General features: G+C 53.5%; 7 protein-coding genes across 7 annotated transcripts; 3 read left to right on the plus strand and 4 right to left on the minus strand.

Annotated features, from left to right (window-relative positions):
* Positions 1–358: 358 nt before the first annotated feature.
* BJX67DRAFT_383915 (zinc-binding alcohol dehydrogenase family protein) lies at positions 359–1,524 on the plus strand (the record flags this gene model as incomplete). The annotated part of the gene is made up of 2 exons (XM_071033556.1): positions 359–936; positions 993–1,524. 2 exons carry the CDS (start codon positions 359–361, stop codon positions 1,522–1,524), a joined length of 1,110 nt encoding a protein of 369 aa, XP_070883232.1.
* psoB (hydrolase psoB) lies at positions 1,369–3,124 on the minus strand. The gene has a single exon (XM_071025812.1). It carries the CDS (start codon positions 2,879–2,881, stop codon positions 1,607–1,609), a length of 1,275 nt encoding a protein of 424 aa, XP_070883233.1. The 5' UTR covers positions 2,882–3,124; the 3' UTR covers positions 1,369–1,606.
* BJX67DRAFT_390086 (MDR family MFS transporter) lies at positions 3,085–5,401 on the plus strand. Its single transcript, XM_071034587.1, has 3 exons — positions 3,085–3,699; positions 3,750–3,930; positions 3,980–5,401. The coding sequence occupies exons 1-3, from the start codon at positions 3,368–3,370 to the stop codon at positions 5,219–5,221; spliced, it is 1,755 nt and encodes a 584-aa protein (XP_070883234.1). The 5' UTR covers positions 3,085–3,367; the 3' UTR covers positions 5,222–5,401.
* Positions 5,402–5,925: 524 nt separating this feature from the next.
* On the minus strand, positions 5,926–18,214 carry BJX67DRAFT_383918 (uncharacterized protein; the record flags this gene model as incomplete). The annotated part of the gene is made up of 6 exons (XM_071033557.1): positions 5,926–8,831; positions 8,898–10,820; positions 10,879–11,582; positions 11,643–13,866; positions 13,914–14,134; positions 14,187–18,214. The coding sequence occupies 6 exons, from the start codon at positions 18,212–18,214 to the stop codon at positions 5,926–5,928; spliced, it is 12,006 nt and encodes a 4,001-aa protein (XP_070883235.1).
* Positions 18,215–19,226: 1,012 nt separating this feature from the next.
* BJX67DRAFT_373971 (secretory lipase-domain-containing protein) lies at positions 19,227–20,783 on the minus strand (the record flags this gene model as incomplete). Its single annotated transcript, XM_071031476.1, has 3 exons — positions 19,227–19,718; positions 19,805–20,393; positions 20,716–20,783. The coding sequence occupies 3 exons, from the start codon at positions 20,781–20,783 to the stop codon at positions 19,227–19,229; spliced, it is 1,149 nt and encodes a 382-aa protein (XP_070883236.1).
* Positions 20,784–21,537: 754 nt separating this feature from the next.
* On the plus strand, positions 21,538–22,864 carry BJX67DRAFT_373972 (uncharacterized protein; the record flags this gene model as incomplete). Its single annotated transcript, XM_071031477.1, has 4 exons — positions 21,538–21,582; positions 21,635–21,773; positions 21,906–22,032; positions 22,087–22,864. 4 exons carry the CDS (start codon positions 21,538–21,540, stop codon positions 22,862–22,864), a joined length of 1,089 nt encoding a protein of 362 aa, XP_070883237.1.
* A 191-nt stretch (positions 22,865–23,055) lies between these two features.
* Positions 23,056–24,142, minus strand: BJX67DRAFT_361655 (uncharacterized protein). The gene has a single exon (XM_071029902.1). The coding sequence runs from the start codon at positions 24,071–24,073 to the stop codon at positions 23,300–23,302; it is 774 nt and encodes a 257-aa protein (XP_070883238.1). The 5' UTR covers positions 24,074–24,142; the 3' UTR covers positions 23,056–23,299.
* Positions 24,143–24,608: the final 466 nt, after the last annotated feature.

The following is a 24,608-nucleotide window of genomic DNA, read 5'->3' on the forward strand; positions in this document are numbered from 1 at the left end:
AGTGACAACCGACGACGTGAATCCAGCGATCTATAAGCAGGTAGACGCCCAGCCAGCCCAATAGCGGTATTGCGATTTGCCCTTATATGTGGCCACCGACCGCGGCCAAGATGATTATGTTGTATGTCCGAATTCGGCAGCATACTCAGGGCCATATCGGAGCTCCGAATGAACAATCCATGCTTATCCCGACTCCAAGTGCCTTCAATCTGTGGAGGAATCGCCAATTCGGTGGCCGTATCGGAGCCTGGACCTGTGCCCTAAGCCTCCCTACAAAAGCGTTGTTGACACAAGCCGCATCGACAACGACCACCAAAGGAAGCGCCCATTATACCTGAAATCCTACGAGCACTATACGATGCCTTCAGCAACTACAACCTTCGCACTCAGCGCCCCCATCCCGCCAGCCCAGACCGCAATCGTCCAGGGCGAAGCTGGTGAACTATACGTCAAGCACGACTCCCCAACCCCGCAACCAGCACCGGACCAAATCCTCGTGAAGGTCGCCGCCGTCGCCCTAAACCCATGTGACTTCAAGATGGCCGAGCGCTTCCCGTCCCCGGGCGCCGTGGACGGGTGCGACTTCTCCGGGATCGTCGTCGGAATCGGCGCAGACGCTGCGCGAACTTCCACCTTCGCATTGGGAGACCGCGTGTTCGGCGCCGTGCATGGGTCGAACCCTATTGATTTGCTGACAGGCTCATTTGCCGAATATGTTGCCATCGACGCGGGGTTCTTGTTCCGCACGCCGGCGGTCCTGGATGATGAGACTGCCGCGGGGATTGGGGCGACGGGCTTAGGGACCTTGGGCCTTGCGCTGTATAAGACTCTGCAGCTAAAGGGGACGCCGGAGCAGCCGATTGGGAATGGGGAGTATGTTCTTGTGTACGGTGGAAGTACCTCGGTCGGGACGATGGCGATACAATTGTTGAAGCTGTGAGTGACCATTCCTTCCTCTCTTCATTCTGGGTCTAACAAGACGGCGAGATCAGCTCAGGATACCGCGCCATAGCAACATGCTCCCCGAAGAACTTCGATCTCGTCCGCTCCTACGGCGCAGAGCACGTCTTCGACTATAACGATCCCGACGTCGCGAGCAAAATCCGCACGCTAACCCGGAATTCCCTCCGTTTCGCGCTCGATATCATCACCGAAGTGAAGACGACGAAGCACTGCTATGCTGCTATCGGCCGTGCCGGCGGGAGGTATGCGTGTCTGGAGAAGTACGCTGACCATCTGCATACCCGGAAAACCGTCACGCCCGAGTTAGTGATGGGGATTAGAATCCTAGGGAAGCGGATAGCGCTTGACCATGGTTACGGAAGTGAGGCGAGCCCCGAGCTGCGCGAGTTTGGAGTCAAATGGTATCAAATCTTGCAGAAGTTGATTGATGAAGGCAAAATCCGGTCCCATCCCATTAAATTGATCCCGGACAGGTTTGAAGGGATCCTCAATGGGTTGCCGTTGCTGAAGAGTCGAGTGGTGTCAGCACAGAAGATGGTTGTCCCAATTGCTAATCTGTGAGCGTGGGATTGATTCAGGGGCAGAAATTTGCAATATTTTGCTGTCTTGTATGTTGCTGCTCCTGCTATTTACATGTAGATTGTCAACTCTGGGGTTTTTCACGCACCACGCCGAACACTCGATCAAGGAATTCAAACGTCCGCGCAACCGACACCCCAAAAGCACCAACCTTGGCTTGGAGGCCCCCTTCGCCAGCTGCAGACGGGATCCAAACATGCTTCTGATCTTCAGTCACATTGACGAGCCCGTCATACACAGACATGGTATGATAAATAGGGTTGAAATACAGAGAATGTGCAGCGCCCGATACTAACACGGGCCCGCGCACCCCAGCAAGAAAACCGTTCTTTAGAGTGTACCGTTTCATCTCTTGTAGTGTTTGGGATGGCGTCTCTAGCCCGAAGAACCACCCCGCGACGTTCACTTCCCATTTGAGCTGGAAGACGAGCGCGGATATAAAGCCGATGATGCGATTGACCCATGCATCCGTCATCCAGCCCGTTGACCAGCCCCAGAGAAAGGTAGGAGAGAGATGGTACGTCGCAAAATCCCACATGTCGTAGAATGGGTCTATTGCGACACATGCCTTGAATCGAGGGTCTGAGGCTCCGCGAAGAGCAAAGTAGCCGCCCATCGAGGCCCCCGCGATTGCAACGCGCTCGAGATCTAGGCTCAACTCAGGGTGCAGGGCCGAGAATTCGAAGAGGTGGTCGAGAACACGGCTTGTGACGGCCTCCCAGTCCGGGCGCATCGATAGTCGGTGCCTTCGCAGCACGATTCCCTGCCCAGGTCCCTCGAAAGTAAGTACGGCGTATCCCAGGCGCGGACCTGAGGTACCGTAGATGTAGTACAGTTCCTCCTGAACTGAGTCAGCGCCCCCGGTATTGATCAAGACTGGCATCTTCCCCGGGAGTTTATCCCGAACTGGCGGGAGAAAGAGATAGCCGGGTAGTTTATGGTCACCGTACGGAATCTCGAGCAGGTAAACCAAGCCGTCAAAAAAGGGAATCGCCTTGCGGAAGAGCGAGGCGACGCGCTCTGCAGCAGGAAGCACGCGCGGATCTGGCGACTGCGGACGGTCGTTCCACATGTACGCGCTCGCTCGGTAGTAATTGGAAGCGCGCAGGTACCCGCGACGAGCCTCTTCGTGATTGCCAGCGAATGCGGCATCGTCGGCCAAGGCCTCCACTTTTTCCGCCTGAAGAGCCCAAGCTCGATGCCAACTGTTTGGGTCATTGTCTTTGATCTGGCCCACCGCGTCAAGACACTCTGCGACATCAGCGCCGCCGAATGGAGCAGTGCCGAGAATGCGGACAGTCTCGAAGTTGAAAAACGTAGAACGAAAAAACTGATGCATCGTGTCTGGGCTGCGAGCGTTACCAGCGGGTTGTCGCTACGCCATTTGCTTCTCGCCTTTCTCAAGCAACCGAGTACTTAAGCCGTCCTGTCCTTAGGGGCGGCGAGCAGCAGCGGAAACAGGGAGATCCATTGCATCGGCACCTCCGACTCGGGTCTCGGGGGCATGACGACCAGCGATGTTCATTGATGATAAATCTCGGATAAGCGCACATTATCACAAGGGAAGCGACTGGCGCATGCGTTCATAGGCCCTGCATGAGGCTGGAAGTAGAGGGAGAAGGGGTCACGTGATATTCGGAGCCCCGAACGAAGAGCAGGAAAAAACTCTCCGAATTCCGAATTTTGGGTGGCTCCGAAACGCTTAATTTCGACAGCTATCAGCGATTAGCTGCTTCGTGGCTTTTCAGAATGGACCGTTCCATTCCTTCGCCAAGTCTATCCCCGAGATCTTGTTGGTACAATCGCGGCGCGAGAAACTATACCTATGGCGTCGGAAGCTCAGCCCGAGGTTCCAGCCACCAACACCACCAAAGACCATGAGATCCCAATAGATCCGTCTCCAGCAGTATCTGATGCTGCCATCGACAGCAATGAGACAGACAGACCAACCGAGCCAAGTGTTGAGGTAAAGCAGGAGGACCCGCCAAAGCACCATTATTCATGGCGGTTCTGGGTTATCTTCCCTGCGCTATGTATCACGGGTTTCCTTGCGTCGCTGGAGGGTTCGCTTGTGACGACCGCCATGCCAACCATCAATAATGAATTGCGCAGTGGATCCAATTACATATGGGCCATCAATGCTTTCTTCCTCACAAGGTATGTCTCCACCCGACTGGGTTGTGCTCGTTGAAGACTGACGAGAATAGTGCTGCGCTGCAACCTCTATATGGACAGCTTGCGAACATCTTCGGTCGTCGATGGGTCACGGTGGGCGCGTATGCGGTCTTCCTCCTGGGAAGCGGCATTGCGGGCGGCGCAACATCTGCCAACGTGCTGATCGCTGGCCGAGCAATTCAAGGTGCGGGAAGCGGATGCTTGGTCACGATGGTGAGTCTTATTTCACGCCTTTGGTGCATAACAGGCTGACACCGAGCAGTTGGACCTTGTCGTCTCCGATCTTGTTCCAGTGCGACAACGGGGCAGTTTCATGGGCATCACCTTCGCCGCTGTCAACATCGGAACCGCCCTGGGCCCATTCATTGGCGGTATAATTGTCGACACAATCTCTTGGAGATGGGCCTTCTACATCAACCTACCCATAGCAGGCGCGGCCACCGTGGTTGTTCTTTTCGCGCTCAACACCAGCTATCGCAAAGATCTAGTCAAGGAACGGCTGTTGCGCATAGACCTGGTGGGAAATAGTATTCTCGTTGCGGCAACCGTAGCGGTACTCTTCGCGCTCACATTCGGTGGTGCAGTGTATAGCTGGTCCTCCTGGCATGTCCTCGTGCCGCTACTCCTAGGATTCGCTGGTTACGCTTTGTTCTTGGGGTACGAAGCCTCAGGATTCCCCTCGGAGCCGGTCGTTCCTCTCCGATTATTCGGGAATCGGACCTCCTCAGCGGCGTATTTCATCACAACCATGTGGTCGATCCTCAGCATGTGGCGGATCTACTTCCTCTCAGTATACTTCCAAGGAGTGCAGGCCTCATCCCCAGCACGCGCAGGCGTCCAAATCTTACCGTCTGTCCTGATGCTCTTACCCGCCGTAGTCATCAGTGGCGGTGTCATGAAAAAAACTGGCCGTTTCGTCCCCATCCACTTCATCGGTCTGGCTCTGACCGTGGTCGGGCACGGGCTGTACACAATCCTCGGTCCCTCGTCATCAACCGCCACGTGGGTCATCGTTCAACTCGTGACTGGTTTCTTCTCCAACCTCGTTCTCCCGTGCCTACTTCCAGCCGTTCAAGCAGGTCTGTCCGAGAAAGATACCGCCGCGGCTACGGCCTTCTGGGGGTTCCTGCGCAGTTTCGGCATCATATGGGGTGTCACCATCCCCGCAGCAATTTTCAACAATCGCATTTCGGCTCTGGTAGACGGTGTTGAGGACCCAGAAGTGCGCGAACTGCTCTCGGGAGGCCAGGCTTACGAGCGCGCTTCGAAGGCATTCGTGAACTCGTATCCAGATCCCGTGCGCTCCCAGATCATTCATGCCTACTCGGAAGCCCTGAAGCGCACATGGCAGATCTCGATAGCGTTCGCGGCTGTTGCATTCCTGGCAGTTTTCATCGAGAAGGAAGTTTCGATGCGAACGACGGTTGAGACGGAGTACGGGTTGAAGGAGAAGGCGAAGGACGTGGAGAACAAAGCGGAGGATCGCAGCGAGGCAACCTCCTAGAGCATTCAAGCTCATGGGCGTCCAGTGCATGCGGACGCGTCTTGGATCAGCTGCACGGAATCGGTCAGCTTGTGACGTTGTAGTTCAAATCAGGTCTCTCTCGCGTCGATGAGAGGGCATCGAGGAGGCCCATAGGTCATGTACGAATCAGATTGTCAAGAGGATGGACGGATCCATCGTCCTATTGCTGAGATTCCGGAGAGTCAAGCCGTGTCGTCAGAATCGAAACCAAAGCAAAGACGCGTGGTCACGTGGCATCGTCGCGAACACAAAGCGATATCACTTTTTAGTCACTTTTTCCATTCACAAAAGGGTAATAGAGAGTGCGTTTGAATAGTTACGAGAAGGGGGACAATTTAATTACGTAGCAGATCAGATTTACTTCGTGGCAATGCTAGTTTGGCTCTTTATACACAGTACGAATGGAAATGGAGGGAAATATATATGTAGGGTTTCACCGAGAGCGTCTTGGGCCGGCTGACATTGGAGTCCTATCTCTCAATTTGAACCGAAAGCATTGAGTATCGTATTAAGGGTATTCTAAAACAATAACCTTTGGGTAGAATCTAAATTTCACAAAGTCAACACATGAAAAGGTACACTAGTGCTCCTAACGAGTGGCTAGCGACAAGACTCCAAGCAAATGCAAATTATAGGGAATGTGATCCTCAGAAACAAATACATGAAAAGAGATGAAAGAACGATCACCGAGAAAGTCGCGGCAAGAAAATATTTTGATCGCCCTCATCCACGGACAGCAAATATGAAGCCACCATCTCGTTGAGTCCGGATTTGCGCGCTTGATCCACCCACTCTTGGAGGGACGTACTCTCAAACCGCCTTCCGTCCTCCCGCTCCAGGTGTTCCTTCATCTTTGGAATGGGGATATCTAGTCGTCCTAATTGATGGATGTAAACAGCGCCCGAGTCCCCCTTGGGTGAAACGTTGCTAAGGAGGTCTTGGACAATGTTGTAGGCGACGACTTCGACAGGCACGAAATTAAGAAAGCCACCGAGGGACTTGAATCGGGGCACTGTGGCTAAGAATCGCGAAAACTTCAGGAGGTTGGTCATGATGTCGAGGGAAGGCGCGTCGTCTCCAGTTATGTTGGATGGCCGGTGGATGAAGACAGGAAGACCGAATTGTTGGCTGGCCTTTTCAAGAAGCTGTTCGCTGACCCATTTAGAGGCTATATAGCCAACGGCGCCATCTGTGGGAGGTTGATAGGCCCCCAGAGAAACCGCTTCCACGTGCTCTTGGCCAGAAAGCTGTGCTACGCCAGCAGTGGAAATGTAGTGGAATGACTTTGGCGGGTATTGGAGGGCTAGCCTGAGAAGCTCCTTCGTGGAACCAACGTTGGTCGGCTTCAAGGATTGGTAAGTCTTCAGGAAGGAAACGTCCGCGCCATTGTGGACAATTGCATCCGCTTCGCTAAAGACCCTTTTCGCTGTTGCCTCGTCAAGTCCCAAGAGTGGTAGAGAAAGATCACCGTCATGTGTTGCCACCTTCGGGGACTTGGGCAGAATATCACCACGACCTGGGCGAACGGCAACACAGTGAATTCGTTCGATATTTCGGTCCTCTAACAGCTGATCCAGAATAGTCCTCCCCAGGAAGCCAGTAGCTCCGGTTAAAATAACAACCCGGACAGTCTTGATCTGACGAGAGCCGTGCGTGGCACCACCAAGGGCTATGATGTCGGCGGATAGTTGGGTTTCTTGGTCCCAGTCGAGGGTACCCGAGTCAGGGGGCACTTCCGTATCAGTTCCCAGTTTGGCTGCCATACTTCCCAGCGTACTGGACTCGAATAGTGTGGGAAGTGGTACTAGAATCCCGACTTGATTCTGGATCTCGCGCTGGAGCTGCAAGAGGAGCAGCGAATTCCCCCCAACGTGGAAAAAGTCCGAGTCCGCAGACAGGGAGAACTGGGAGATAACTTCGTCGGAAAGCACATCAGCCCAGATTTCCTTGATCCGGATTTGAGCTGCAGTGAGAGTGGAATCAGTGCGGCTGGAAGATTCTGATATTGGAAGCTCAGCGATGGCTCGTCTGGATATCTTGCCGGATGCAGTTAACGGGAGATTCTTGAGAGCCATTATCCGTGCCGGGATCATATATGAGGGAAGAGGCAGACTGTTCCGTAGAGATTCCAGAGCCTCCTCTGATGGGACAGCTGATGCAGCCCAGACGACGTGAGCGACTAAGAACGCCGGGCCCTTGCTTGCGGGGGTTCGTAGAGTAACGACGGCATCTATCAGAGTGCCCTTTGAAGAGTTGATAATCGTCGTTTCGATATCGCCCAGATCAATACGCACGCCGCGCAGCTTTATCTGATTGTCCCCGTCGATGCGGCCTTCCACTACTAAACTCCCGTCGCTAAGAAGGCGGCCCCTGTCTCCGGTTCGGTGTGCCCGCGTCCAACCCCGATTCACGTATTCTGCAGACGCGTGCTTGTCATGGATAAATCGCTCCCTTGTTGAGGCCGGATTGTTAGAGTAGCCCTTGGCGACACCAGCCCCGCCCACAACGATCTCTCCCGAAATACCGACTGGTAGGGGGAAACCTTGAAGGTCAACGATATAGACCGAGTATGTCGGAAGGGATCGGCCGACGGAAATAACGGGTTCTGTCGCTGTCGTTGTTCGACCGGTGCGATAGTCCAGCACTCCCGCGTTGGAAGCAATGGATATCTCAGAAGGTCCATATGCATTGAACAGTTTCAGATCCGGCCTGTCTAACGCCCTGACTGCATCTAGAAGGTATTCAGGTACCTGTTCTCCGCCTGCGATGACGGTCTTGAGTTTCGACCGCCGCAGACGGTTACTATCAAGTCGGAGCCAAGCCAAGAGTTCAGACGGAGTAGCTGCAGTGACGCTCACACCCTCTGAAAGGATTAGGTCAATCAGGGCGGAAACATCGCTGCGTGCGGCTTTCGAAGCAATGACAAGGGATCCGCCATTGCCAATAGCGAAGAAGGCTTGCCATATCGAAATATCAAAGCTCACAGCACCCTGCTGCAGTACAGTATCCCCGTCCAGCCCGAACACGAGTGACGATGCTTCCATCTGCTTTACAAGACCGCCGTGAGCCACTTGTATGCCCTTGGGAACGCCTGTAGAGCCGCTCGTGTATATCAAAGCCGCGACGGAGTGTGAACGGGCGTTGTTCTTTATCCTGTGTAACGCTGAAGCCGAGACTGTCGACACATCAATGACTCGAGTGGACAAAGAAAGGTTCAAGTCGGAGACAAGAGGCGTAGTCGGGCTGTGGACGAGCACGACCTCCGGGAGAGAGTCTTCAACGATGCTTGCCAACCTGGACACAGGGATGCGGGTGTCCAGAGGAACATAAGTAGCACCGGCGCGCCATATCGCTAGCAGCGAGGCCAACCAGTAAGACGATGGCTCCTGGAATACAGCAATTCGAGATTCCTCCCTCATGCCAGCATCCAACAATGCCGCGGCGATTGAATCGACCCTTTGCGATAGCTGCCGGTACGACCACTTGTTGCCAAATGCATCCGAAACTGCAGCTTTGGCGCTATGTCTTTCCACTACCCAGTCAAAATGGTGTGGGAGTGTCTCGGCCCACTGTGATTCGGGAATTTCTCCTGATTCCTATGTTAGTGATATGGCCCGCTATGGTGTGTGGTAGGATTTGGGGATAGGGACTGTACCTCTTCCGAGCTCAAGTCCGACTTGTATGTCCCTGGCAGGGTGTAAGGATGGTGCGGTGATGGGGACGTCTGGATTCCTGGAAAAGGAATCTAGAAGTTCGATATAGCTCTTCAATAAAATTTCGGCGTCATTGCGCGTGTACAGGCCTGCCTGGACGTTGAAAGCGATCAACGGCTTCTCCCCCGGGCTATGGACGATATCAACATTGATGTCGTAGCCAGTTCGACCACTCTCAAATTTAAGGCCATCGGTAGCACAACCACAGAATTCGCGACTCTGCTCGACGCCTTGGCGGAAATTGAGAAATACTTGGAAAAGTGGGCTGTATGTGGCCGATCGCGGCGCTGAGAGTTCGCTGAGTACAAGGTCGAACGGCGCTTGGCCGTGCGCCATAGCAGCATATGCTTTCTTCTTGGCCTCGCTTAACGCCTGGGCAAATTGCTGCGTAGAGGTTGGTCTGAACCTGAGCGGAAGGAGATTTAGATAGAACCCGACACTACATTGCGTGTCGGCGTCGGCCCTGTTGCCATCAGCAATCCCAATGCAGAGATCATCCACGCCAGTGTAACGGAACAGCAGGATATCAAGCGCTGCTAAGTAAAAGTGGAATGTGGTCGCCTTGAGTTTCCGTGAGACTGACTGGATACGGGTAGCCAGCTCCTCGTCAAGACGTAGGTCGACTCGTTCAAATTTGTAGCTAATGAGTGGGGGTCGTGACACTTTTGGGCTCACTGGAAGAATTGGAAGAGGTTCCGGTAGTGTCGAGAACTCGTTCTGCCAGAATGTCAGGTCCCGTTTGAACTTCCCCGTCTCAAACTCCTTATATTGGCGAACGGAGTAGTCCCCGTACTGCAGGACGGGATCTGTAAGCAAATCACCATCGTAGGCTCGCTGAAGGTCACCAAGGATAACTTCTAGACTAATGCCATCCATATTGATGTGATGGTACCCGATGAGAAGGTGGTGTTGTGAGGAGGGTAGAGAGAGCAGGCGGATACGCATAAGCTTCCCCTTCTCAAGATCGTAAACGTGGCTCTTTAAGGCGTGGAATTCAGCCTCAATATGTTGTCTAGAGCTAATAGCACGCGTCTCGAGGGTGAGTGGCGAGTGAGAGAGTATATGCTGCTGGGGCTGCTGATCCGACCCAAGAAAAAAAGCCGTCCGGAGAGCTTCGTGCCTCTCACCGACGAGTTTAACCGCTCTATGCAAAGAGCTGACATTCAGATTGCCTGATAGATCGATGGAGCAGGTGATGTTGAATGTTGTCTTATCTTCAAGGTATTCTCTCAGAAACCAAAATCGGGACTGGCCGAATGAAGCTTTTAAGGTGCGCTGAATCTCGACACTCGACGCGAATCCGTTCAGCTCGGCCTCCGACACGGACTCCCATGACTCTGCGGGTGTCTCAATCACTTGAAAAGGAGAGTCGGTCCCCCGAGATGGTGAATTGGAGGAAGAAAAAGTTGCAGCTTGGTCATTAGCGAGGGGTAATATACTGGCGGAAATATCCTCTTCTGGAGAAGCAGACGGGGAAACTTCGTCACGCATGGAGGATAACGGTGCAGAGTCCGCGACCGCTACATTCCCCGGGTCGTTGGAAGGAGATATGTCCAAAAGTGGCTGGGCCTCCTTGAGCTTTGCGGCGGCTACTGTTAGATCAATTTCGCTGCCCAGGTTGGGGATCAGAGTGGCGGGGAGGTTCTCCAAGGCGAACTCGAGTAGCTCCGCAATCGTTGAACCTCCCAGGATCTTAAGAACCGGAACATCGACGCTGAGCTCCTTCAGGAACCATGTTCGGATCTCCACAGCAACCAGCGAATCAATACCCAGGTCGTCAGCGCCTTGATCCAACTTGGTGAACCGTTCCTGGGCCTCCTCAGCACTTAACTGGAGCATCACCCGTAGCTTGGCGATGAATGACACTAGGTTCCAAGTTAGCCGAGAACAATCTGATATTGAGGCGGCGAAGGGATTTCAGACCTCGTAAAATATCTGCCACAGCTTCATGCGTTGCAGCGTCATGAAGAAGGACCTTGACCGGGGCGCCGGATTTAGAAGTCGCGTTACCAGCCCCAAGAGCGCTCTGATGGAGAATAAGATGCTGGAACTTCGGGTTGCTAAACCACGTCGTGCGATCCTCTCCATTCGCATCCACAAGCCGCAGGCCAGTCATGATCTCGAAGCCACGAGCTGAACCGGGAGGGCTGGACACCACAGCTTCCGCAAAGATCTGGTGGAAATCTTGCTCCGACATCCATATGTTCCCGTAACTCCGTAATGCGACCTGCTGTGCCTGAGTAAGCTCTCGAGTGACGTAGCCATTCCCTACGATTGCACCGATATTGATCACGGATGCAGCTAATCCGCGCTTTCGTCTATTGGCAGCCAGCCCAGACATGAACATATTTGCCGCGGCGTAGTGGGCCTGCCCGCCATTACCGGTAACTGCCGCCATTGAGGAGAAAAACACGAAAAAGTCAAGGGGCGTGTCTCCCAGTAACTTGTCAAGGTAGGTGCTCCCGTCAACCTTAGGGCGCAGAACCGTCTGTACCTTCTCCACCGTTACATCGGTGAAGAGCGAATCCTGAAGTACCATCGCACCTTGCGCCACGCCGGCTAAAGGTGGAAGTGTGGCTACAATATCCTCATACGCGCGTCGGACCGACGAGAAATTAGTTACGTCACTGGAAGAGTATCGAGTCAGTATTTGAAACTACTGGTTAGGTAAAGGGAGAGGATCTCACTTTGGCAAAATCTTAACGGTTGCGCCCTGCGACGACATGGATTCCGTCCATCGATCGTCCACCTTAGGGTTGCGGCTAGAAAGAACAACGTAACGTGCCCCGTGCAGAACCATCCAGGCGCATAACGATTGGCCTAGACCCCCGGTAAGGCCTACTAGCCAATACGTTCTGTCGGGCCTGAAAAGAGGGCGAGAGTCGACCGGTGAAATGGTAACAGGAATCTCTCCTGGCGAACGCCAATCAATCAAGGTCAACTGAGATGCCGTAGAGGCGTGCAGTGGAAACTCAGCCAGGGCTACCACGTGAGGTTTCTTGTCCATAGAGGCGAGATCATCGACCGGGCGAGCGCTCAGCAAAGTAGCGAGGTTTTGTCGGCTGCTTGTGGCTCCTAATCGAGCAACATGGCTGAGGAGTGTTGCATTGCTCTCTTTCCGAGGCGGGGAGGGAATCAGCTCTGAAATCTTGCGTGAGAGGCTGTTTCCCGTAGAGAAATCAACAAGTGCATATAAATCATCCGGAAGAATAGACAGAATATTCCTGGCTGGTGTTTGGGGATGAATGAAGACAAACGGGGCGCGTTTGGTGGAATCGCTAGACAAAAAGACGAACTTCGCGCTCTTTCTTGCTCCGGCTGACGAAAGTGCAATTCTAAGCTCCTCGCTTGCGTCCAGTACCACGAGTGTTCCTTCGGTAGGTAGATCGCTAAGCAGGCTCTCAGCTAAAACGTGGTGCACCGCCAACCATAGTTGCTCGACCTCCGTTCCTTGACTCTGTTCGGGTAGGGGCCAAACGTTAGTTCTGGGCACATCCAGTTGACTTGTTTGGTGGGATGAGGTTGTAATAAGATGCCCGATGGTGGGATGATAACCAAGAACAATATATTCGTAGTGACCTGGAGAGACTCTAATAGCCTGGAGAGTGGAAGCTGCCACATCGACCACGATGGTGTCTTCGCTGTCTGGGCTGTGTGCGGTCGACGGAACCCAGTCAGGAACTTCGCAGAGAGCGAACTGATTACCCGTGAAGGAGATATCCAGAACGGAACCGCGTGTAGAAACCGTCTTCGAGATTGGCCGTTTGGCAGAATTGTACCGCGCATTGCGCGACGAGTCAAGTTTGAGGCGGGGTATAAATTCGTTTCCGGCGTCGAAAGCAATCTCAGGCTCAACCGACCATAAAACACCGAGGTCAGCTCCGTCCTTTCCCCACGCATTGGCAGCTTCGAACCGCAACAGGGCCTCGGTAATCGTGCGGGCGTCGTCTTTCCTAGGGGTTCCGAGGTCAAGAAACTGAAGGTTGAGATGCGGAAGCTCAAGTAGCAGCGTTCGACCTAGACCGACGCTCATATTGGATCTGGGGTTGTCATCCCGAGATCCCCTTGAGACCCAGAGAACAGAGCTGGACAAGCTAAAGAGTTGCTTCAATGCATCCAGCCTCTCTGCTGTCACAGATGAGAGAACCGGTTCATCAAGATCAATTAACCCAAGAACCACTCCCTGATCCGGGATGTTCGTCTCCGAGACAGATTCAAGGGAATCAATGAGATTTATCTTCGCGACACTGCGGCTCGAGAGCCCAATAATGTCGCCTAGAAGCCGGAGTGAGTCCGACGTTCTCCCTCCGAGAATTGTCAAATTCGAAATGTTGAAATCTGGCGATTCCGCCAGCAGCGGTTGGCGGAGGAAATTGGTTCGGTCATCGACCGCCTGTGTCACGATAACCGACAGTGGGTATGGTAACGGGTCGAGATCTGGTGTCACACTGTCAACTCCGGAGAATCCGGTCCGGCGAAGCGCTGTATCCCACTCTGGGGTGGCGATGCAGGGAGAAAAGATTCGGCCATCATCACGGCCCAGCCACCAACCAGGGAGGCCACCGAAGACGAACCCGAGTCGAGCCGGTCCGTTATTTGTAATCTCTAGCAAGATCAGGGTACCACCGGGTTTTAGGATCTTGCGGGTGTTTCGCAGCGTTCGCTCAAGATTTTCCGTTGCGTGTAGGACAAGGGAAGCTATGATTAGATCAAAAGACTGGGGAGCAAACCCTTGCGTTTCTGGGTCCCCGTCTATGTTCAGGGTTTTGAAGGTCATTTTCGATGAATGCTGCTCAAAAACAGCTTGCGCGTTCTCAAAGAACCCACTCGAAATGTCAGTAAACGTGTAGGTTGCATAAGTCGTCCCAATCTCTTTCAGAATGGACTTGGTCGCGCCGCCGGTTCCAGCACCTAACGCCATGTCAGAGAATCTAAGTATTCTTGGTGCCTATACGTACCAATCTCGAGAATATTCATATGAGGATACCGATGCGTAATCTGACCAACCATGCGTGCAAGATACGCCGTATACTCTCGGAATCCGAGCGCATTGACGTAGTAGTCGTTTAACATATTGTCCTTGAGCATGTGTTCTAGGATGGTGGTGTGCCCTCGGATTACGTCCGGAAAGTTTTCACCAACCGCGTGCATTATCCGAAGATCAATGCTATCAGGGTATCTTAGGGATACCTTAGCATTGCTCTGCAATCAACGCCAAACAGGAAACATACCGTGCGACGAGATCGAGGATCTCCTCATGCGTGTCGGCGGCCCATTGCTCTTTTATGTATTGATGCTTACCATCCTTTACCGCAGATAAAACGTGGTCTATATAGTTGAAAAGGCTGGCTTGGTGCGGCTCGAAATCTGTCCGAATCTCAACGGGGATGGCCTCGTCAAGGCGACGGAAATAGTAGTAGGCGACTCGTTCGAAGGCATAGGCAAGTTCATAGGCATCAAATGCTGCTCGGTTATCCTGAGCGGCGGCGTACCCATCTGGCAGGGCGCGACTCCATACAACTTCCGAAAAGAGGTGAAAGTCGTTGTTCGGGGTTGCATCAGAGAACGGCTTCGCATGGAGGCCCTCGACCTGGAGTGCTAAGCGATCACTATCAGTCGTGAACAGCTCCACATCGCCCTGGATGGTGGCCTGTGCACTGCTCGTCACTGTGGCGTCAAAGCGCAGAGACGATTCATGGTCAATGTCAGTGAGCCACAGAGATGGATTCACCTGCAGCCTTCGAATATTGGTTGGAACATGAACGGACCACAGTCTACCATCGCCGGGCCAACAGAACGCTAGCAGGATTGACTGAATTGCCATATCCAGTGACGCAGGGTGTACGAGCAAATTAGAGGCATGCTTGGTCAAGAAACCCGTCGCCGTACCCAACTTTCGCTTGAGGTTCGATAACTCCCTAAAGGGACCGGAGTACTTGTAGCCTGTCTCATCCAAGAAAGAATAGAATCGATCGGCAGCCAGCTCGACAAGATTGAACGTCTCCAGATCACGTAGTGGGATATCCTCTAGCAAAGTTTCACCGACCTCAAACCGTACTTGCCCGCGGGTGTTCAGCGTGAGGTGTGTGGAATTACCTTGCGCCGAGTGATAGAAAAAGCTCGCAGAAACTTGATTACCGCTTCGGAACACGTCGCTCAGAGTGAATTGAGTCTCGATGCTTGATTCCTCATCATTGAAGGCGATCGCTTGGCCGATGACGACGTTCTCGAGCTCGATGGACTTTATTGGATCGGGTGCAGCGATAATCCTCGCAGCCTCGACAACGGCGGAGATATACGCGGCAGCCGGGAATACAATCTGGCCTTGGATTTGGTGTCCACTGAGCCAGGGTATCTCTTTGGGGCGGAGCACATTGCGCCATTGTAGCAGACTCTCAGTACCATCTTCGCTGCGGACTCCGAGAATCTCGTGAACCGGTTCATGTCGCGCGCGGAACGCCTTAGAGACACGAGATTCATGCGAATAAACGCGATCATGATCCCATGGATATGACGGAAGCCCCTTCAATAGTCTCCTTGAGGGGACCGAAGAGACTAGCTGATCGTAGGACGAGAAATCCACTGATGTAGCGCCAAAGAATTTCCATATGTACGCAAGGGTATTGGATAACGATTCGATATCATTAGCTTCTCTTTGCAGGGTGCCAGTATAGGGAATGACAGCCCCATACTTCCCCTCTATTGTCTGCTTGGCCGGGCCTTGCAATGCCGGATGGGGGCCAACTTCAATGGCAAGGTCAAAAGGCCCCTCTGTGGCAACGGCCAGTTCCAATGCCTGTGAAAACAGAACTGGCTTGACCATATTGTCGTTCCAGTATGACGACGAAAGATCATTGACGGTCTGGATCCTGCGAACAGTGACACTGGAGAACCATGCAGTACCGCTACTCGGTGTCTGGAACGGCTGAATTCCCGCGGCAGCTAGAGATTTCAGATACGCCTCCGAGCAACGCAGCATGTGGTGAGAGTGATAGGCTTTGTCGACTCTTAAAAGGCGAGCAAACTTCTTCTCCTCTTCAAAGATGTCTCTGGCATGATGGATCGCATCTTCGTCACCCGAGAGAGTGACGCTTGCTGGTGAGTTACTGGCCGCGACTGCGATCCGACCTTCAAAGTCTGGCAATTCACACAGCTCCTGCGCATCCTCTAATGAAGTTCCAGCAGCAAGCATTGCTCCTTTCTGCCCTTCAGCGCCAGACGCCAGTTTCGAATGCAAACCTCTGTAGTATGCGATGCAAATAGCGTCTTCCGGCGTAGCAAGGGCGCCCGCAGCGTAAGCGGCAGCGATTTCACCAGATGAATGGCCTACAACGGCTCTGAATTTGATACCAGCACTTCTTAGCAACTCGACAACAAGAAGTTGAATTGCTGTGCAAAGCGGCTGGGAAAGAGTGGCCTCATTGAGCCGGGATGTGGTTGCGTCCGCTAGTAACTCTTGAACTAGCGACCAAGCTGGGCGATCCGCGGGCGGCAGTCTAGAAAGCCTTGCCTCGAGCCGCTCGACAAACTTTTTACCAAACTCGGAGCCTTGGATGAGTGCCTTTCCCATGCCAGCCCACTGGGCGCCTTGGCCAGTGAACACACCAAGGACTGTGGGCTTGGTTGATGACGTGCTCCGGCCGCCTGTTGCATCAATGCGTTTGCTCGGGTCTGCTTGGGGGGTTTGGACGGCTGTATCTAACTGAGTTATCAGGTTTTCCGCCGACGTTGCGGCAAACGTAACCCGTGATGGCAAAGCAGATCGTCGAGAATTCAGACTCCACGCCAAATCGCCCAGGTTGACGTCAGGGTGAGCCTTGAGGTAGCTTGAATACGCCGTGAGAGCAGTGGCTAACGACCTCTCCGTCGCGGCGGAAAATGTGAACGGGGTGAAGGCCCTCATGTCCTCTTTACCGTTCGACAATGGTGGTTGATACTGTTCAATGATTGCGTGGGCGTTGGCGCCTCCGAAACCGAAACTATTCACGCTTACCCTCCGTGGGGCGCCATGCGTCTCGGGCCAATCCAGTGCTTGCAACGGGATTCTCAACTGTCCGTAAAATGGAGCAATCGCCGGGTTGAGGTTCTTGAACAGTAGGTTCGGGGGGATAATTCCATGCTGGACCGCAAGTGATGCTTTAAGCACGGCGGCCAGACCAGCTGTGCCCTCAGTATGCCCAATGACAGTCTTGATGGAGCCGACTAGGAGCGTCTGATGGTCCTGCCGACGGTCTCCAAAGAAGGCTCGGTGGATGGCTTCTGCTTCGATTGGATCCCCTGCTGGAGTGCCGGTTCCGTGCGCCTCGAAATATTGCGGACGATCACTAGCACGATTGAGACTGAGGTTGGCTCGCTCATAGGTTTCGCGGATCAGCGCCTCCTGCGCAAGGGAGCTAGGCATAGTGATGCCCTTGGTTCGTCCATCCTGATTAATTCCGGTTTCCCGAATGATACATTCAATATGGTCGCCATCGGCAACTGCATCGCTTAATGACTTCAGCACAACAGATGCAAAACCGTCACCACGTGCGTAGCCGTTGGCCGCCTCATCCCACATCTGGGATCGACCTGTCGGAGAAAGCATTTTCAGCTTACTCTCAGCAATATAAGGCTCGGGACCAAGAATCAGGTTAGCCCCAGCGACCACAGCAACCTTGCTCTCCTGGCTCCGAAGCTGCCGGACTGCGAGGTGGAGAGCCACAAGACTTGATGAACAGGCAGTGTCGATTGTCATTGACGGGCCATGCCAATCAAAGAAATAGGACACGCGATTTGAGAGGATACTCCTCGCAGTTCCGGTGGCAAAATATGTTGGAAAGCTGTCGGGGTCCCGGTTGAGCATGTCCGCGTAATCCCCACCCATGACTCCCACATACACTGCCGTATCGGAGCCTTGTAATTGACTTATAGGGAGACCCGCAGACTCCAGTCCTTCGTAAACGGTTTCGAGTACTAGTCGTTGCTGGGGGTCCAGAGAGTTTGCCTCAACGGGTTTGATGCCGAAGAATTGTGCGTCAAACCGAAATGGATCTTCCGTTAACAGGTATGATTGCTTTACATTGCTGGTGCCATGGTGTAGTCCGTCAGGGTGGTAGAACCCCTCGGGGTTAAACCGACTGTTCGAGATTGTTGACAACACATCGCGTGGTTGCCGTAACAGTTCCCATAGTTTCGAGGGAGAGCTTGAGCCTCCAGGTAATCTGCAACCGGATCCAATGATGGCTATCGGTTCTGTGATTGATTTCTGCCCAGGACCCATCATGGTAACTGTGGTGATACACGGAGTAGCGTCTGATACTCAGGCTTAGAGACCATTGAGAACGTTAAGACGCTCTAGGTCGTTATCAATGACCAAACCCAACGCGCTGGCGTCCCGCATTAGTCTGACGAACCACTCTTGGTGTCGGTGTCGCTAGTGGAACCGAATTGTCATGTCGGGGCACCGAGGACATGAACGACCTCAGGAAGCCTCCGATTCCGGTATAGGGCCCGACGCTCGCCGCCATGAATCGGTTAGGGCGATATGATAGAAATTTAATTCTATGCAGGGCAGGCAGCCATCGGGGCACTGAAGACGCCATTTCAGCCTCCGAAGAGGCTGCGTCAGTTCGGCCAATATAGAGCGGCTCGGCGCTCCGGTCAGTTCGGTGCTCCGTCTGGCTTCAATAAATCCCCGAGTCGTTGGCACGACAGCGCTAGACCCGAAGGAGCTATGAGTGGACACGATCGAGATGACTGTCGAAGCTGGAGGTGTTGATTTTGCGTTGGTCAAATGGGTCCCCCTCATCGACGAGGCGGGGGAAGGAATGGAATCAGCTGTGAGGGTGGCCTGTCGCTGGGTAGTAGCACATGAGAGCGCGCTTGGCGCGCAGTCTCACAAGAGGACAAATCATTCAAAGTGCGAACCGTGGCGGCAGTTCGTGTTTTCGAGACCGACGATGCTCATCGTCGAAGGGGGAGCAGCCTCTCTCATCGACTGACACCTCAAAGTGTCACGTGTTGTTTGCCTAGCAGCCTGAGGAGCCGGCATGGTTCGCGCGCGAAACGAGTGAAGATTCAACCTGGACCGTTGTTTGACCACCGTGTGACTTGTGCTGGGTTCCAGTCGCAAGGAGAAGTGCAGAAAGAGAGGCCACCGATACCACACCCCCGTGGCAGTACACATGGAACTTTTTCAGAACATGGTGGGAGGATCTCTGGATGACAAACAGTTTCGTTGAATGTGTTGATATCAACTCACTATGGATACTTTCGAAGGTACAGCTTAATTCCTATGGATTTCTGGTGTTGACGCTAACATTACGAATTGTGCACTCAACTGGGTTATAAGTCTCCTCATACCTCCCCTCAAGGACACTCACCAGCCAGGCCCACGCGCGCGCATTGCCATTGATATACTCATCCTCGTGACCCCCAACGACATTGCGCTCATACAGGATATTTGCACCCTCCACACAGTACCTCTGAACTACCCTATCAGTGTCTTCAACCGGACTAACTCCGTCGTGGATAGCTTTGTACACGAAGATCGCGGTTCTCGGGGTAGACACGCTGCCCATCTGCCAGTTATACTCGATGGCTTGTTTGAGCTCCGGCGCGTAGAGCCAGTCATCGCCGGTCACAAAGTAGTTCCCGATTGTTTGGTTGGCAAACGCAGCGTAGGCCTCAAAAGTTCTCATTTTAGCAGCAGAGCGGAATGTCGTCATGTTGTATGGACCTGATGACTTGAGATTCGCTTCGAGATAGGCTTGCACCTCCCGGTACTTGGTCGCCAGACAAGGGTAATGAGCGGCGCGAGGCCTGCATACGGCCCCCTGGTCGTAGTTTCAAGAGAATGTGTCAGGTTCACTACGACGCCTCCTATGGCCATACCGGAGATCTTAATTTCGGGCGCGTAATATGGCAATAACTCGGCTGCGAAGTCGCTTGGGGTTGAACCACCCGAGAAGCCCCATAGGGCTATTCGCGTTCGCTCCTTCTCTAGACCATTTCCTGCCCTGAGAACTGCGCGAAGCGAATCAAGGGTCACATAACCATTCTCGACGGACACAGATAACGAGGTGTCATGGCCCTCGAAGTCAGGGACGCTGACGAACCACCCCAGTCCGAGAGAGGGCCTAATGTCCACGAACGTAGCGTTGAAATCAGTCTCCAGAGTGTAGCTGGGACTGTAATCAAGATTTACTGTGTTGTACGGAACATGGTACGAAAGGAGCCGGGTTCTGCCGTCCCTAGCTGGGTTCGAGGGTACAAACAATGTCGTCACAGCGAAAGATGGGTCGCCAAAGGTGTCCGTTGTTCGGTACAGAATATTATAGACTGAAGAGGCGTTCGTTCCTGCGGCTGCGGCGAGGCTCTCTGACGTTGGACGAACCCGGAGAATCGTCCCTGGGGCAGCATCTTCGTACCCTTCCGGAGCAGTATACCATGGATCTTGGCTGGGAGGAGGGAAGCTAGTCGACAAAGGGGGTTTTTCCGGCGAAAATCCATGAGCAAGAGCGCCAAATGCGCAAGATAGGCGCAAGAAATGTGCAAGACGGTGGAGAAGAGCCGTATTATTGAATGAGCTGGCCGTCTGGTTGTCGTTGTCCTCGGGAGAGGGCGCCGACCTGGCTTTCAGCCAACGATAGGTCTCTATCTTGGAAATTTTCAGGGCTCTGCCACTCAGTGCCTTCCAGCATTAATGATCAGCATTTAGTCACTAATCCCTAACTCCGATTGCTGGGCGGCTGTGACGAAGACGTTCGGACTTTCTCTTACCTTGGCTCCGAACTTGGAGAGGCTGATAAACACAACCGCCGATCCTGTTGACTGGGGCAGCCATTCATCCGACCGCCATACTCTTCCTCCTGCTTGCCGGATTGGATGGGGAGGTCCTTGCCCTGGAAATGGAGACCCTCGTCTCCAATGGACTGTTGTCGGTGTATATGGTGAAGTTGGATGTGGTAGGCTCGGCTCTCTTGAATATGACGTTAGGGCTCGGGCTCTCTTTTTGGGTGATTGGGGCCGCAAACTATTAGCGACGCCCTTTATATACTCCGGTGACGGTCCTTGGGCAAGGTATAGAGCCGCATTATGCAACTTCGACGCTTAAGCCAAAATTTTGTTGAGATTCGTACTGGTTGGGCTTTGTTGGCTCTCCATCAGGTTGTGGCTCGATGGTTCGGCAAAGGTCGATCCGATGGTGGCACATCCAGCACTGCCCGCGACTTGACATCGAGTTACACAGAATGGCTTCTGTGTCTCCTGTTTGCCTCGAATTATTGAGCTTTTGTGACCGCAGCGCATGAACGGGTGGGATTGTGTGGAAGTGTTCCTGCTGTGTAACCGTGGCCCCCAATGAAGCTGCAGCGGGAGTGTCACGACATACTAGCACTCTCCTAGTATCCAGTAAAATTTCCTCCGATACTCTGGCAAACACCAAAGGTGTAAAGGGAAGCAACCAGTGTCCACTCACGTTATTAGCCCAATGGCACGACCCGGGGCATGCGTCGGGTAACACAATACTAGTTATAAGAAGCCGAGTCCGCGCCCCCCCGCCCGGCCGGAGAGCTCTGTCATCTCGATAACTTTACTGCAATCATGCCAACAAACACTATAGATATTATTTGGAATGCGGCAACATCGGTGAGCTGAACTTGTACATTTCGCCTCCATTCCTGTCCTGACGACGTTCTAGGTCGCCCCGCTCGGCTTCGTCCCGGTGGCAATCCACTTTTGCCTATTCGACGCCCTCGTCGAGCTTGACAGGCCGGTTAAAGGACAAGAACTGCTAGACGCCTTCCCGGAGAAATTCTGTGGGCGTCAAACCACGGCGTGTGAGCTTCCGTTCTGGGCCCTTTTAAAAGCCGCGCTGACGCGATGACACGATATAGCGCCGAAGTTACTCGGTAGGTTCCCTCTTCCAAAACGCCAGTTCCGCGCAATTGGCGACTGAGAGGTGTTGGCAGACGACACCCTGTTTGCAATGACTGCCCTCTCATGGGTAGAGCTTGTCGATGGCAACCGGTACAAGGCAAACGACACAACGCGCCATCTCGCACGAACACCATCTGCCCTCCACGGCGTCCTCCACTTGTAAGAAAGCCATCCTGACATTGTGGGGCTTATTTTTTCGGCTAAGGGTCTCAGTGCAACCGAAATCCTCTTCTCATCCGCTTTCCTCATGCGGAAACTCCAAGCCTCCGACTTCGAATACCCCTTCGCCGGACTCGACACACCCATGCAATTTGCGTACCGGGCCATGGGAAACGACCGTCTCGCACAGATGCATACGTACGACATCATGGCGGAGGAGGGCCGGATCGCAAGTTTCAACACGTTCATGCAGGGGAAGCTCGGGAATGAGCGGACAATGCCGGAGCGGCTGACGCTCCTTGGATATGACCTTGCGTCTGTGGTCGAGGAAGCACGAGGTCAGGGACAGCCGGTGACAATGGTTGACGTTGGTGGCGGGCGCGGAGACATGATGCTGCAGGTTAAGGAAGCGATTCCGGGGTTGGAAGAGAAGGACCTTATCGTGGAGGAGTGTAACCCGGATATTACGGCAATCCCGGGTCTTTCCCTTGTCGTGTGGGATTACAATGCGAAGAACAGCCCGCAGCCGGTTGAGGGGGCGCTTGTGTACCATCTGGCGGGTGTTTTCCATAATCTTCCCGATCTAGATGCTGTGCGATTGCTGCGCAAGTTATCTGAGGCTATGGCGCCGTATTCTAGGGTGTTGGTCCATGAGAGGCGCAAGGCGGCGGTTCCAGGGTCGCATGCTGCTATGGTTGTGCTGTATGGAGGGCGGGAGAGGAGTGTGGAGGAGTGGAATGAGTTGGTCGAGTTGGCTGGGTTGCAGGTCACTTTCTATGCGTTTCCTGACGATCGCGGCCTCGGAGTCGTGGAGATGCGGAAGAAGGTATAGATCTTCCTTACGTAGTACCTATACTACGACACAATTATCTTTATCTTTAATCCATCCTAATATTCTTAATTTTTCCTAGAGCATCTCGTTCTGGCCAGAGACATTGACATCAGGAGATCGCTTCAGCTTCAGCCCGATTCCACTCGTCAGGCCACCTCCGGTCACAATTACAAACGACCCAAATCCGGAGTCCTCTTCAGGAGTTACACATTCACCCGTCACTCGGACTATCACTCCGTATCCTTATCCCACTGATATCCTGGAAGAGGATGACGATGATGACGGCGACGATGATGATAACCACTTGTATGGCGGTCCATTCCCCAGCGTTACCATCACCGACGGACCCCCAGGGCCAAAGTGCACTTCGGGCTGTGGTGAAGTGTGCGAGGACTGTGGTGGTACGAACAACAAGCCTTGTGTTCCACTACTTCCCTATCCGATAGATGATGATTGACAAGATCCATTGGATCCTGACAAGACTGATCCCGATATTGATCCGGCCGACCCGATGATCCAGAGGATCCAGATAACCTGGATCCCCCTCCCGTCAACCCCGATGACCCAGATGACCCCGAGGATCCTGATGACCTCGATGACCCCGATAACCCGGATGACGATGACGATGATGACGACGATGAAGACGAGGATGATGGTGAATTGTCGTGCCCGTTCCCCGACATAGACGTGGATGCACCGGATGAGAGACTGCCAAGAGATGATGAAGAGCCTGATATCAGGACTGGGGAGTATCCTGGCCCGGCTTGGGACCCAGATGAGGGAGACGTCGGTGACGGTGAACCAACGCGAAGCTTGGAAATCTACTACGTCAACTTCATCGACAAGATTAACAACAGCATGGGATGGTGGTTCATCGATCGTGCCCATGACGGAGGGACAATCCACGTCTGCGAGGAAGAAAACGATGCTGGCGACTGCGGCGGGCCTTGTGAAGCTCCTGGGGATGAGGATGACCTGGAGAACCCGCCGTGGCCTGACGGCGAGTGGGAAATGACCAAGGGAGATGCAGCGCGCTGCGTGTACAAGAGTGATGGTAGTGGACCAGGCATTCTGAGCTGCGACGGTCAGGACGAGATGGAATGCGAAGTTACCGACAAGGCAGAACAGGAAGTGCTCGAGTGTCCTCCGATTGAGTTCAGGCTGGACTTCTTCTTTACCATCTACTGCTACCATAACTGAGGAGAGCATGTAAATATATTTTCATTTGTGTCTTCTAACTCCGGTGATTGAACTTGGCGTACACCGTGCAGTTTGTCCAGTATGACCTTCTGAAGCTGGAGGTTTGACTCGTCACCAATGGGCGAGTAGGAAAGCACGTTGCAACTGTGCTTCAGAAAACATCTCCGGCATGAAAGGATACAAGACCCTGTAGGGTGGTAGTTGAACCAAAGTCCAGGAACGATGGTACATCCACTACCTTCAGTAGGCGTCCTTCGGCATTGAGTAACCCTTCCCTCTCATGCGAGTAGCTCAGGCCGATAATATGAGGGAGACGCCTCCATAGCGCCAGTTCAATCAGCAGGCAACCAAGGCTATACATATTGAACCTTTTTGCATATGTTTCCTGGCTGAATCCTCGCGCGCTTGTTAGCAGAGACCCAGTTGGAGCCTCCGTCAGCAAGGCTCCCCTTTGCGAGTCAGGTCGGGAATACTCAAAGTCGACAAGCTAGGCCTTGGACACAATCGTGTCATTATAACTTCCCACAGCCGTTGAGAAGAAGAA

Source organism: Aspergillus lucknowensis (genome assembly GCF_044049455.1).
Source record: "Aspergillus lucknowensis strain CBS 449.75 chromosome Unknown BJX67scaffold_42, whole genome shotgun sequence".
NCBI lineage: Eukaryota > Fungi > Ascomycota > Eurotiomycetes > Eurotiales > Aspergillaceae > Aspergillus > Aspergillus lucknowensis.